General features: G+C 41.5%; 1 protein-coding gene across 9 annotated transcripts in view; it reads right to left on the bottom strand.

The window, feature by feature from the left end:
- adamts6 (ADAM metallopeptidase with thrombospondin type 1 motif, 6) overlaps positions 1 to 14,421 on the bottom strand; it is a 339,528-nt gene that overhangs the window by 137,620 nt on the left and 187,487 nt on the right. For all 9 annotated transcript variants that reach the window (XR_011960687.1, XM_072570764.1, XM_072570790.1 and 6 more), the window contains one exon: positions 5,196 to 5,337. Coding sequence is in view for 8 of the 9 variants with exons in the window: in XM_072570764.1 (XP_072426865.1) it covers positions 5,196 to 5,337 (142 nt within the window). In the remaining variant the exon portion in view is untranslated. The remainder of the gene's footprint in view (positions 1 to 5,195; positions 5,338 to 14,421) is intronic.

The following is a 14,421-nucleotide window of genomic DNA, read 5'->3' as shown; positions in this document are numbered from 1 at the left end:
TCTTACCCAACTATCTATAATTGACCTCCATCACAGTAACCATTTCGTCAGTGTCCTAGTAAATAACTCCCCAGCCCCAGACAGTGGTTAGCACTGCTGCCTCACAGCGCCAGAGACCCGGGTTCAATTCCCGCCTCAGGCGACTGACTGTGTGGAGTTTGCACGTTCTCCCCATGTCTGCGTGGGTTTCCTCCGGGTGCTCCAGTTTCCTCCCACTGTCCAAAAGATGTGCAGGTCAGGTGAATTGGCCATGCTAAATTGCCCGTAGTGTTAGGTAAGGGGTAAATGTAGGGGTATGGGGGGGTTGCGCTTCAGCGGGTCGGTGTGGAATTGTTGGGCCGAAGGGCCTGTTTCCACATTGTATTGTAAATCTAATCTAAAAAAAAGACTTGAATTGACTTTATTCCTGATGAAGGGCTTTTGTTCAAAACGTCGATTTTCCTGCTCCTCGGATGCTGCCTGATCTGCTGTGCTTTTCTAGCACCATACTCAACTCTAATCTCCAGCATCTACAGTACTCACTTGAATTGACTTTCGTTAGGACTCAAGAATTGTCCCTATAAGCCACCAACCAAATCCATATGACTGACCATCTCCTTCACTCCACCCCTACCACCACCTCCACCCCCACCACCAACAACAACCCCCATCCCAGAACAGTCTCAACTGAGCATGGCCAAGCCCCATACTCATGTTTCAAAAGAAGCCAAATGATCTTTTCTGTATTGCCTGGACTGCTTACATTTTTTAAGTGCAGGATTCATCATGGTCCAAATGCTAGTCTGAAAGGACAAGATTCTGTAATCTGGTTAGACAAAGTTCCCGTGTGACTGTGGCCAAAATATTTGAATGAAATTGGAAAAGTCTTTGACAGGCTGCAGCAGTACCTCCTACTGACTCCAATGAATTTACCCCCCTAAGGATTCCTCCTCTTTGACTTTCACACATAGCCATTTACTGGAGCAGCTTGTGATTTCAACTGCTGGCACATGTTGTAGGTGTGATGTTTATGTAGCCTAGAGAAAGCAGTTAATAAAGCAAATTGTGTTCTCCGTTTTAGTAAATGGGACATAGAGTACAAGTGCAAGGAGGTGATGTTGAACTTGTACAAGACAATTATTAGACCTCCGCTAGAATATTGTGTACCGTTGCGGGCAACACATTATTATAAAAAAGTAATTGCATCGGAGAGAGTGCAGAATTGATTTTCATGAATAATTCTGGGAATGAGAAACATCAATTATGAGAACTGATTGATGAAATTGGGACTCTTCCCCTTGGGGAGACAAAGTCATAGAGTCACAGAGATGTACAGCACTGAAACAGACCCTTTGGTACCACTCGTCCCATTTGCCAGCATTTGGCCCATTTCCCTCTAAACCCTTCCCATTCATACGCCCATCCAGATGCCTTTTAAATGTTGTAGTTGTATCTGCCTCAACCACTCCCTCTGGCAGCTCATTCCATACATGTACCACCGTCTGCATGAAAAGTTGCTCCTTAGGTCCCTTTTATATCTTTCCCCTCTTACCTTAAATCTAGCTTTGGACTCCCCCACCTCAGGAAAAGACATTGTCCCTCATGATTTACCCTCGTGATTTTATAAACCTCTATAAGGTCATCCCTAAGCCTCCAACACTCCAGGGAAAATAGGCTCAGCCTATTCAGCCTCTCCCTATAGCTCAAACCCTCCAAAGCACAGAAGAATCGACGTTTCGGGCATAAGCCCTTCTTCAGGAATGAGGAAAGTGTGTCCAGCAGGTTAGGATAAAAGGTAGGGAGGAGGGACTTGGGGGAGGGGCGTTGGAAATGCAATAAGTGGAAGGAGGTTAAGGTGAGGGTGATAGGCTGGGGTGGGAGTGGGGGCGGAGAGGTCAGGAAGAAGATTGCAGGTTAGGAAGGCGGTGCTGAGTTCGAGGGATTTGACTGAGACAAAGTGGGGGGAGGGGAAATGAGGAAACTGGAGAAATCTGAGTTCATCCCTTGTGGTTGGAGGGTTCCTAGGCGGAAGATAAGGCGCTCTTCCTCCAACCGTTGTGTTGCTATGGTCAATTCTCCTGTTCCTTGGATGCTGCCTGACCTGCTGGGCTTTTCCAGCAACACATTTTCAGCTCTGATCTCCAGCATCTGCAGTCCTCACTTTCTCCTCAAACCCTCCAACCCTGGCAATACTCTTGTAAATTCTTTTCTGAACCCTTTCTAATTTCACAAGATCCTTCTTATAGCAGGGCAACCAGAACTGCATGCAATACTCCAAAAGTGGCTGAACAAATGTCCTGTACAGCCACAACATGACCTCCCAATTCCTTCACTCAATGCACTGACTCATAAAGGTAAGCATACAAACACCTTCTTCACTCTCCTATCTATCTGCAACTCCACTTTTAAGAAACTATGAACCTGCACTTCAAGGTCTCGTTGTTCAGCAACACTCCTCAAGACCTTCCCTTTAAGTGTATAAATCCTGCCCTGATTTGCCTTTCCAAAATGCAGCGCCTCACATTTATCTAAATTAAACTCCAATTGCCACTCGTCAGCCCATTGGTCCATCGGATCAAGATCCTGTTGTACTCCGAAACAACCGTTATTGCCACCGACTTTTAGTGTCATCTGCAAACTTACTAACTATATTCACATCCTATATTCACATCCAAATCATCTGTATAAATGATAAAAAGCAGTGCTGAGAGGAGATTTGATAGAATCTTTCAAAATCATGAGTTAGCTGAATAGAGTAGACAGGGAGAAACTGTTCCCACTTGTAAAAGAAACAAGAATGAAAGGGAATAGATTTAAAATGATGTGCGAAAGAAGCAAGGGTAATGTAAAAGAAAAACATTTTCATACAAGTAGTTAAGGTATGTGTTAGAAGCCTGTTCAATTGAAGCATTCAAAAGGAGATTGGATGATCATTTCAATAGCAATAGTACGCAAGGATATGTGTAAAAAGCAGGAGGTTGGCACAAGATATAACTGCTTGTTTGAAAAGTGGGTGCAGGCTCAATAGACCAAATTGCCTGCTTCTGCATAATAACAGTTCTGTGATTCAGAGATAGAGGTTGGTAGCTTCCAAACAAGCTCAAAATATATGGGTGCTAAGAAAACAACCTAACAGCCATAGATGCATCTTGTGCAGATTCATGAGATAGGTATGTATCATTGCCCACAAAGAGACCTCAGCAGTGCATTGTTGTTGCTCAGCTTCAAGGAAAAGGTTTGAAGAATTGAAACAGTGTGTGAGTTGGACCGAGAGCATGCATGATGATATGGTGAGTAAGTGGTTAGCCAATGCTATGTTGTGTTTCTGAAGTGTCAAGGAGAATGGTGGCCATGGATTATCCAATCACATTGTTATGAAGAAACAGTTACATTATTGTTGGGACATTTCATCACCAGGTACTCGCTGATTTACATGTTGGCAATTTGCACCATCTGGTTTTTCAATGAAGAAGAAGAGAACATTGGCAGATAAATAAGACGTGTTGGTACATTAATATGAGGCAAATGAATGGAGATAAGGTCATTGCTACTCAATGGTGAGAATCTGAACTTGCTATTTAGGCCTAGATTGCAAAATTGGGGAAATCTTTCTCCACATCAAGAGCCTGATAATTTTCATTCTCACCGTATTTTCATACCTCTATTCACAACTGCTCTCAACACACTCGCGGGGGGACAATTTTTGCCGTGTATTTTCATAAGTAGATTGATATAAATCTGTGACTGAAAATATACCAATGTTCTGTGATCTACAATGGATATGCATTACAAAAAAGTGATGAATTAAAGCGCTTAAACTTGCATTGATATGTCATCTTAAACGTCAAAGAAAAGTCTCAATTTTTTTTTCTCCTGAGGGAACAAGAGGAAAGAATGTCAAACTCAGTGGGGGAAATAAGGAATGAATCAAAAAACTTCAGTTGAAAAGATATGCATGCTTAAAGCTGATGGAACCATCAGTTCTGTTCAAATCTTTAAATTTTGATCAGTGTAATGCATGATATAGAAGAGTTAATATTACAATGTTTTAGGTAAGAAAATATGAATGACCCGCTATAAAATTGACATTGATATTATAAAATTATTCCATCCTATCATGTGGAATAGGTTCCAAGTGCACAGAAAAGATCACATTGTAAAGGCCTCACTGGACCTTCCATACACTGTTCTTCCATACACTGGGAAAAGACACTATAGGCTAGAGTTTCTAATAAATGTTACTTCAACACTGCTAATTTTAACATTGAAACTCATTTTATGTGGATACAATCTACTAATAAGTTGCAACTGTTGACACAGCAGCATATTCCAAACTGTGAGGGGTCACAAGACCAAGCACCTTAACAGTTTTGAAAAATGTTGTTTGTTTGGGTGAAATGAGATCCTATATTCTATGCTTCCAGATATGACCATGTTGTGGATAAAATATCATGCAGAAGTCAAGTGCTTCTTAAGATCAAGGGTGGTAAACCGACAAGGTGTAGGCTGCTACAGTTTTATAAGATTGTGAATGGCATGGATAGAGTGGAAAGCATGAGGCTTTTTTCCAGGGTGGAGGAGATCCATTATGAGGGGACACAGTTTCAAAGTGCATGGCGGGGGTACAGTTTAAAAAAGATATGCGAGGCATGCTTTTTCACACAAAGTGCCTGGAAGGCATTGCCAGAGAAGGTTCTGGAAGCAGACACAAAAGCAGCATTCAAGAAGCAGTTGGAGAAATCCCTGAATAGAATGGGACTAGAGGGATAAAGATCCTGTAAGTGAAGACCGTTTTAGTATGGAGGGGCAATATGTGTTGGCGATGGCATGTCGGGCCAAAGGGCCTGTTCCTGTGCTGTATTTTGTTCTTTGTTCTTCTTTGAAAGACTCTCAGGTATCTGTTAGGATCTGACAGTGAGTCAGAAGCATTATCTTATCTCAAGGATGGCACATGGCCTTTGTTGATGGAAAATATTTATTTTATGCATGTTTCATGTTGCTATTCTTCTTATATATTAACAACAAAGTTAATGAAAGTATCAAACAGCTAAACCATAATCAGTTAAAAGCAATTACAAACTAAAAGGGAAAATGGGATTGTCCATTTACATGGTACATACGTGGGGGAAAGCCAGGAGTGTTCATATGACTGTTACAGGATTGCTGAAATACACGAAAGACTGCAACTGAACAATGTTAGGATTCAGATGTCTTACCCCATATTTACACTGGCGTGACGTGGTACCATACTGGAACCGACATTGTTCATCAGCATCATACACCTGGCCCGGCGCTATTGTTGGATAAAGAAAATCACGTTTTGGTGGTTCGTTATCCAGGCAAGTTCCACGCCCAGAACTGTTTCAAAATGAAAAAATTTATAATGTGAGAAAATTGCTGATACCAACATAGGTTTCAGTAATACATCAAGCACATATTTAGAAGTATTACAGTTTTGGCTTGTTTTTACAACCCTCGATGGCATGTTAGAATGTGCATGGCTTGTAAAATGCAACGTTTGGCTTGCCGACCATCTTTTGGACCTCCACTGACCTATCTCCCATTTTATGAGAGGTGATGGAAGCAATGGATGGCCCATCCATCATCCATCCTTGGGTAACTCATCTGGACACATCCATGACTTCACCCACAGCTGGAGGTGATCCATGGCTTGTAGGTAGCCCGGTAGCTTTCACTGAGAGAACAGCTGTTGGGAAAGGTGGGGAAAGTACCTCCTATGAGGTAACCAAAGGTCAGACCCTCTTTTAAAGTCAAAAGATCTAGACATACTTGAAATCTGACTTCCATAACCTCCTTTTCCTTGAGTTCTGACTGTAGGCCCAGCAGCAACTAACACAAACTTGGAGCTACTTGGTGAACACAGCAGATGGTCAACTAAATTAATCAGCAGCTCTCTAAGACAAGACAGATGGAAGACAAAGTCCAGCCCTGAGCTATTTAACATCATGTAAAGAAGGCTTTTGGTATGCTTGCCTTTATTGGTTAGTGCATTGAGTATAGGAGTTGGGAGGTCATGTTGTGGTTGCACAGAATGTTGGTTAGGCCACTACTGGAATATTGAATGCAATTTTGGTCTCCCTCCTATAGGAAGGATGTTGTGAAACTTGAAAGGAGTCAGAAAAGATTTACAAGGATGTTGCCAGGGTTGGAGAGTTTGAGCTATAGGGAGAGGTTGAATAGGCTGGGACTGTTTTCCCTGGAGCATTGGAGGCTAAGAGGTGACCTTGTAGAGGTTTATAAAATGATGGGGGGCATGGATAGGGTAAATAGAGGTGTTTTCCCTCGGGTGAGGGAGTCCAAAACTAGAAGAAACAGGTTTAAGGTAAGAGGGGAATGATTTAAAAGGGACCTAAGAGGCATCTTTTTCACGCAGAGGGTGGTGTATGTATGGAATGCCAGAGAAAGTGATGGAGGCTGGTACAATTACAGCATTCAAATGGCATTTGAATGGGTACATGAATAGGAAAGCTTTAGAGGGATATGAGCCAAATGCTGGAAAATGGGAATAGATTAATTTGGGATATTTGGTCAGCATGGATGAGTTGGACCGAAGGGTCTGTTTCCATGCTGTACAACTCTGAGTCTATGATTCTTAGTATAAACTGACTGGGAAGAATTGTATTTTTTTTTGCAGAAATGGTCCTGACCACCATTTTAAGTGACAGGGCAGACAAGTTCTGTGTTGCATGAAATTCAGTCTACTGATATTTGAAGAATATTTCTTTTCACCCTGTTCCTATTTATTGCCAGATTTAAGTTAAAACCTGACTTATGCATACCCTTGAAATGCATGAAGTTAATATGTAGTTACTATTATTGCTGTAATATAATCACAAAGTTAGCTAAAGCACTCTTGTAGATGTCACAAAACATGACAGTAAATAAAGAATTATTTGATTATTATAATAACGAGAAACCATCAACATTAAAAAGTTTATTTCTAACATATTAGATAAGCTGGATCTGACTGTTTTCAACTCATTTTATTTCAATTTAAGGAATGGTTACCAGGGAAACACCTGCAATGGTTTCTCTTTCTCCAGCAGAATTATCTCTGGCATTCTCTAAGGATTTATCCTTGGCTCCTCTTATTTCTCAACTACTTCCTGTAACTTGGTGAGACCACCTGAAAGACCGATGTTTATTTCTATATATAAATTATCAGAATATACTCGACTCCATGACTGCACCTCCCGATTCCTTCTGCTGTCTCTAAGTTGTCAGGCTGTTTGACCAACGTTCTGGACTGAGAGATCAGAAACGTCCTCTCACTAAATATCAGGAAGATCAAAACCACTGGGAGCAAGTATTCGAGACACCTTCCTCCCCCGACAGGAGCACCTGTCATTTGGCTGTTAATAGGCCGGAAGAGGAATGTCAGCTCCCCAGGCACAGGAAATTCTGACTGAGTGATTGTCAGTCACTCTAAGGTCAGGAGCTCTCTCCAGTGCAATAATTCCAACCTGAATGATGATCAGCACTTCGGCATTGAGGAGGCAAGCTTTGATTATCAGAATGATCTCAGTATTTAAGGATTTGAGGGATAGAGATTGTGAGATGCATTTGGTCCAAGGTTTGAGATGCCACAAGGGGAGGGGAACTAGGGATGGTGATTTGCAACCTAGGAGCACATTCAAACAGAGTGCTAGTTAAGAAAGGATCCCTCCCTGAAATAGGGCACCAGTGGCTGACCCATCTAAAATCTCCTCCAGTGCTTGTAACAGCAGGGATATGAGTTGTGAGAGCGGACAGGCAGTCACCCTACTAATGCCAATCTAATTTACAGGTCCAGTCATCTTCAGCCCTTTGTCTTTGGTCTCCAGCTAAACTTCTTTCCCTGGCTCCAGACTCCGTCCTTCTCCCCATTAACTGTCCAGGACTGAAACAAACTTAACCTTGGACCTTTTTGACTAGACCTCCCACTGTCAACATGAGCACCTATTTCTACATCTGCAATATTACTTGATGCAGCCCTTATCTCAGCTCAACTCCAGTTCAAACCCTTATCCACCCCCTTGTTATCCCTAGAAGTGATTATTACAGCACCCGTCTGGCTAGTCTACTATTTTCCGTCTTCTGGAAACTTGAGTTTGTCCGAACGCAACTGCCTATGTTTTAACTTGCAGCACGCCCTGTTCACCCCTCGCCCCTCTGCTTACTGAGCTACATTGGCTCTCAGGTAAGCAATGCCTCAATTTTCAAATTCTTATTTGTGTTTCAAATATCTCCATGGTCTTGTTGCTATCTCTATGAACTCTTTAAGCCCTACATCTCTCCAGGATACCTGCACTGTACCAACTCTAGCATGATCTGAGTTGCTACACCATTGGTAGCTATGCTATCTCCCTGGGATCAGTGTGAATTCTTCCAACCTCCCCAACTTGCTTTCCTCCTTTAATATGCTCCTTAAATCTTACCAATTTGACTAAACTTTGGTCATCTTCCCTAGACTTTTTTATGTGGCTCAGTCTCAAATTTTGTTTGATAATGCATCTATGAAGTACCTTGAATCACTTTACAATGTCAAAGGTGCTATATAAATGCAAATCATTTTTGTTGCAGACAGCAAGTAAACTTAAGATCTCAATCTAACTAGATAGCTCAAAAAAGCTTAATACATTACTTCAGGACTTTCTCATGCAATTTGCAAAATGCTTAACCAAAATATGCAACCTTCCCCCAGTCCATTATCCTCACTGTAATATTAAATTAACAAATTTTCTTTTAAATATAAATTACATATTATGCCAATTTCCTCACTGAACAAGATTATGTTACACTTAAATGTTTATTTTTTTATCAGTTTATTAAAATGGTTAATACAATCAAGGTGTGCCAACATTTTTAAAAAATTGTGATTCTCCATTACCTTATGACGACAGTACTAAATTTCATTAATTTGTGTGGTTTGGAAATAGTATACCACAGAACACTCTATCCACTAACATCCGCATAATCTCCAGACGTGATAGATAGGGTCAAAAATTGCACAGAACCAAGGAACATGTGGAACAATTTTCCAGACTATATAGAACATAATCTTAATTTGGCCAAAAAGGTTCCTTTATTTGTTTTCAATCAAAACATACCTACATCTGGTTGTGTGATTAAAAGTGAGACTAAAGGTAAAACATACAGCTGCACAGTGAAAACCTAAACGTTTTAGGGCAGCCTTTATACAGATTGATACTGCACAGTTCCTGAACTCTTTCCCCAGCTTCCACATACAATGAGACAGGTAAGAGTAATGTTACCAAAGAACTCCACCAAAAATCTATGAAGGTTACTTGTGGCCCAAAATCTGAAAAGCAATATCTGGATCAAACTATTCTGTGTAGGATCTTCATCCGAAATGCAAATGACGGGCTTTTGAGGCTCCATTCTTCATGTGGTTGCATCCCAGAATTACCTCCATTTATTAAAGACAAACTATATGTAGAAGCAAGTTGTTAAAGGGACATGTGCTTTTATGTTCTTTTTTTATGGGTTTCAGCTGGCTTTAAAAAGATTTATTAAAGTTTCAATATCAGTCAAAGCAATTAGATTATTGCCTCCAACATCACTGAGAAATTAACCACAAGCAAGAGTTCAGCAGTAAAACAGGATCCTTAAAATTGAAGTTAGTTTAAACATTTCCCTATATGGCTCACTGGGCTATTGCTTCCAGTGAAATGGAGTGTTCCCATCCTGGAAAGGATGGCCGGAAGCTGACTTGCTCCAAGGAAGCCCGCCACCAACCCCAGCCTACCATCATATGCTGTGAGCAGGTTAATCTGGTCACTTTAGTTAAGTTGGCGAACAGGGGGCTGCTACACCTCAGTGACAGGAAGTCCAGCCTTCAGGAGGAACTGGTCAATCTGGTTGGAGACCAAGCTCCACATAACCTTATTATACCTGAACGAATCGTTCTGCCCAAAATCATAAGAGTTTCAATCAAATTTAATGTTTTACAGGTGCTTAGAATTTTTCCCTATTGCTTTCCTTTGATGAAAGTGCTAAGTTCTACATCATAATCTTCTGCAGTTCCTAATCGTTCTTTCAGTGCTAGAAGGAGAAAGGTTGCTCAGTCTCCATAGACACTTCTTGGTATGGAAGTGGCCCTGGACCATGACAGACCTCTGAATGTGGTGCTGCCCTGATGAAACCAGGTGGCTCCTGCTTCATTCAGTCATTTTGGAGAGGGATGAATTGCTAAATAAGTCAAAGTGACTTCAGTCCAGAGTTGAGCAGTTTCATCTGCGCTTATTCCTACCAAGCCTCTCCTGCATTGGAGCAGGCCTCTCCTCAAGCTGAACACTTTGTGCAATAAAGTTTCTTCTGTCTGTCAGACCTGTGCTGTCCACCACCGAGGAAGAAAAGGGCAGCAGCACCACTCCAACAGCCCCACTAAGTCACTTACCAGCCTGCCTGGATCTATTATCATGGTTCCTTACCGCCATTAGGCTCAATTCATGAAATACTCCAAACAACAATACTGATGCAAAATAATCATTTAGTATCTTCCCCAATTTCTGCGGCTCCACACAAAGGCCACCTTGCTGATCTTTGAGGGGCCCTATTCTCTCCCTAGTTACTCTTTTGTCCTCAATGTATTTGTAAAAACTCTTTGAATTCTCCTTAATTCTATTTGCCAAAGCTATCTCATGTCCTCTTTTTGCCCTCCTGATTTCCCTCTTAAGTATACTTTATACTCTTCCTTTATACTCTTCTAAAGATTCACTCGATCTATCCTATCTAGTCCTTACATATGATTCCTTCTTTTTCTTAACTAAACCCTCAATTTCTTTAGTCATCTAGCATTCCCTATACCTACCAGCCTTCCCTTTCACCCTGACAGGAATATACTTTCTTTGGATTCTTGTTATCTCATTTCTGAAGGTTTCCCATTTTCCAGCCATCCGTTTACCTGCAAACATCTGCTTCCAATCAGCTTTTGAAAGTTCTTGTCTAATACTGTCAAAATTGACCTTTCTCCAATTTAGAACTTCAACTTTTCGATCTGGTCTATCCTTTTCCATCACTATTGTATGGTTTATATCATATGATTCACAGATTTCATAAAAGTCAAGATTTTATTACTCTGGATAACTAGATCACTAAGTCACTACCAGGCTTCTCAATGTACAGGATTATACATCTTGTATTTTACTCATATTGTGCTATGATTTAAATAGCCAGATCATGTACATAGCCATCACTATTTTAAAACGAATAGAATTATGGTCGCTGGCCCCAAAGTGCTCCTCCACTGACACCTCAGTCACCTGCCCTGCCTTATTTCCCAAGAGTAGGTCAAGTTTTGCACCTTCTCTAGTAGGTAGATCCACATACTGAATCAGAAAATTGTCTTGTACACACTTAAGAAATTCCTCTCCATCTAAACCTTTAACACTATGGCAGTCCCAGTCAATGTTTGGAAAGTTAAAAACCCTTACCATAACTACCCAATATTCTTACAGATAGCTGAGATCTCCTTACAAGTTTGTTTCTCAAAATCCCTCTGACTATTAGGGGATCTATAATACAATCCCAATAAGGTGATCATCCCTTTCTTATTTCTCAGTTCCACCCAAATAACTTCCCTGGATGTATTTCCAGGAATATCCTCCCTCAGCACAGTTGTCATGCTATCCCTTATCAAAAATGCCACTCCCCCTCCTCTCTTGCCACTCTTTCTACCGTTCCTGTAGCATTTGTATCCTGGAACATAAAGTTGTCAGTCCTGCCCATCCCTGAGCCATGTTTCTATAATTGCTATGATATCCTAGTCCAATGTCCCTAACCGTGTGCTGAGTTCATCTGCCTTCCCTATTAGGCCCCTTACATTGAAATAAATGCAGTTTAATTTATTAGTCCTACCTTGCCCCTGCCTGCCCTGACTGTTTGACTCGCTTCTGTTCTCAACTGTACCAATCCCAGATTGATCTCTTTCAAAGTTTGTGAAAAGATTTGTACCTTGGGTGCTCGTTGTTGTGGTTCTGTTCGCCGAGCTGGGAATTTGTGTTGCAAAAGTTTCGTCCCCTGTCTAGGTGACATCCTCAGTGCTTCACAAATTCCCAGCTTGGCGAACAGAACCACAACAGTGATCTCTTTCCTCACTATCTCCCTGGGTCCCCCTCCACCCCACCTTACTAGTTTAAATTCTCCTAAGCAGTTCTAGCAAATTTCCCTGCCAGTATATTAGTCTCCTTCCAATTTAGGTGCAATCTGTCCTTCTTGTACAGGTCACTTCTACCGCAAAAGAGATTCCAATGATCCAAAAATGTGAATCCTTCTCCCATACACCAGCTCCTCAGCCATGCATTCATCTGCTCTATCCTCCTATTCCTGCCCTCACTAGCTCGTAGCACTGGGAGTAATCCAGATATTACTACCCTAGAGAACCTCCTTTTTAAATTTCTGCCTGACTCTCTGTAGTCTCCCTTCAGAATCTCAACCTTTTCCCTTCCTATATCGTTGGTTCCAATGTGGACAATGACCTCTTGCTGGTCCCTCTCCCCCGTGAGAACATTCTGTACCCTCTCTGAGACATCCGTGTCCCTGGCACCAGGGAAACAACACCCCATTTTGCTTTTTCTCCGCTGGCCACAGAAATGTCTGTCTGTACTTCAGACTACAGAATCCCCTAACACAATTGATCTCTTGGAAGCTGACGTACCCTCGTCGCATTAGAGCCAGTCTCAATATCAGAAACTTGGCTGTTCGTGCTACGTTCCCCTGAGAAACCATCACCCCCTACATTTTCCAAAACAGCATACCTGTTTGAAATGGGTATATCCACAAAAGACTCCTGCCCTAGGTGCCTACCACTCTTACCCTTCCTGGAGTTAACCCATCTATCTGACTATATCTGAGACTTTCCCCCTTCCTATGATTGTCATCCATCAACATACTGCTGCTGTTGCAACTTCCTCATCGCTTCTAACTGTCTCTCCAACCAATCCATTTGATCTGATGAGATTCACACCCAACAGCATTTATGGCAGATATAATCCGCAGTAACCCTTAAACTCTCTTTAAACTCCCACATATGACAAGAAGTACATATCACTGCAAAGGCCATTTCTGCTCCTTCACAATCTACAGACCCAGAAAATAACACCGTCTTATTCCTCTACAAAATATTGCACCAGGTTAAATTAATAGTTATGGCTTATATTTCAAGTTTAATCAAGATACTTATCTCCAAAAACATATAATCAAGAAAGAACCCATTGTACGCACTACTGCAGCCTTTCTATTGGACAGGCTTAAAACAACGATTAACTTATCTGATTCTGTGTTGTGAACTTCATCCAAACAGATTCTGAAGAAGGTTACCTCCGAGTACAATGGGATTTTGATCAGATGGGCCAATGGGCTGAGGAGTGGCAGGTGGAGTTTATTTTGGGAAAGGTGAGGTACTGCATTATGAAAAGGCAAACCAGGGCAGGACTTATACACTTAATGGTAAGGGCTGGGGAGTGTTGTTAAACAAAGAGACTTTGGAGTGCAGGTTCATAGTTTCTTGAAAGTAGAGTCACAGGTAGATAGAATAGTGAAGAAAGTGTTTGCTATGCTTGCCTTTATTGATGAGTACATTGAGTAAATGAGTTTGGAGGTTATGTTGTGGCTGTACAAGTCATTGGTTAGGCCTTAGAGTCATAGTAATGTACAGCATGGAAACAGACCCTTCGGTCCAACTCGTGCATGATGACCAGATATCCCAACTTAATCCAATCCCATTTCCCTCTAAACCCTTTCATTCATCTATCCATCAAAATGCCTTTTATATCTTTCCCCTCTCACCCTAAACCTATGTCCTCTAGTTCTGGATTTCCCCACCCCAGGAAAAGACCTCATCTATTTATCCTATCCCTGCCCCTCATGATTTTATAAACCTCTATAAGGTCACCCCTCAGCCTCTGATGGTCCAAGGAAAACAACCCCAGCTTATTCAGCCTCTCCCTATTACACAGATCCTCCAACCCTGGCAACATGTTATAACTCTTTTCTGAATGCTTTCAAGTTTCACAACATCCTTCCTTTCGGAGGGTAGACCAAAATTGCACACAATATTTCATAAGTGGCCGAACCAATGTCCCCTATAGTCGCAACATGACCTCCCAACTCCTATACTCAATGCTCTGACCATTAAAGGAAAGCATACCAAACGCCTTCTTCACTATCCTATCCATCTGTGACTCCACTTTCAAGGAAAGCAACTGTGCACCACCACCCTCCCTTCGAGCCAGTTCTGTATTCAAATAGCTAGTTCTCCCTGTATTCAATGTGATCTAATCTTGCTAATCAGTCTCCCATGAGGAACCTTGTCAAACCCCTGACTGAAGTCCATATGGATTGCATCCACCATTTTGTCTTCACGAATCCTCTTCGTTATTTCTTCAAAAAATTCAATCAAATTAGTGAGATACTATTTTC

Source organism: Chiloscyllium punctatum, chromosome 1 (genome assembly GCF_047496795.1).
Source record: "Chiloscyllium punctatum isolate Juve2018m chromosome 1, sChiPun1.3, whole genome shotgun sequence".
Taxonomy (NCBI): Eukaryota; Metazoa; Chordata; class Chondrichthyes; order Orectolobiformes; family Hemiscylliidae; genus Chiloscyllium; species Chiloscyllium punctatum.
This window is presented reverse-complemented; position numbering and strand designations above follow the sequence as displayed.